At 37.4% G+C, this 398-nt stretch overlaps 1 protein-coding gene across 13 annotated transcripts in view; it reads left to right on the top strand.

The window, feature by feature from the left end:
• LOC119590744 (protein FAM98A-like) overlaps positions 1 to 398 on the top strand; it is a 12,115-nt gene that overhangs the window by 5,412 nt on the left and 6,305 nt on the right. For 10 of the 13 annotated variants that reach the window (XR_005230285.1, XM_037939448.1, XM_037939446.1 and 7 more), the window contains exon 9: positions 349 to 381. The exons of the other annotated variants lie outside the window; for them this stretch is intronic. Coding sequence is in view for 9 of the 10 variants with exons in the window: in XM_037939448.1 (XP_037795376.1) it covers positions 349 to 381 (33 nt within the window). In the remaining variant the exon portion in view is untranslated. The remainder of the gene's footprint in view (positions 1 to 348; positions 382 to 398) is intronic. 13 annotated transcript variants of the gene reach the window in all.

Genomic DNA, 398 nt, shown 5'->3' with positions numbered 1-398 from the left:
CCATATCCATTCAACTTCAGCTATTTTCCTTTTTCGACCTCCATTTACTCCTCCTTTTCCAGTTGCATTAAAGCCACCTTTACCTCAAATTTCTTCATTGTCTGCTGAATGAATGCATGCAAGAAAATTGTCCCTTTAAGAGATATTGCTATTCAGAAAAACTTTTGGTGAATAATGAATATGTGTGCAACTTTCAACCTCTGCAAGGCAATCCAGCTGTTTAGGAGATACATTAAAGATGGTTTTTCTAAGGCAGAAGAGATATAGAAAATAAATTTTTTGAGTGACATTACAAGATCATCCCATCTCTTGTGAATGTGTGATGTGACTTGATGACATGATTTACAGGTGGTTCAGGTGGATTTGGAGGTGGTCAACAAGGTGAGCATTGCTATCCC

Source organism: Penaeus monodon, chromosome 27, assembly GCF_015228065.2.
Source record: "Penaeus monodon isolate SGIC_2016 chromosome 27, NSTDA_Pmon_1, whole genome shotgun sequence".
Lineage (NCBI taxonomy): Eukaryota > Metazoa > Arthropoda > Malacostraca > Decapoda > Penaeidae > Penaeus > Penaeus monodon.
The sequence above is the reverse complement of the archived record's forward strand: the minus strand, read 5'-3'. Positions and strand labels throughout refer to the sequence as shown.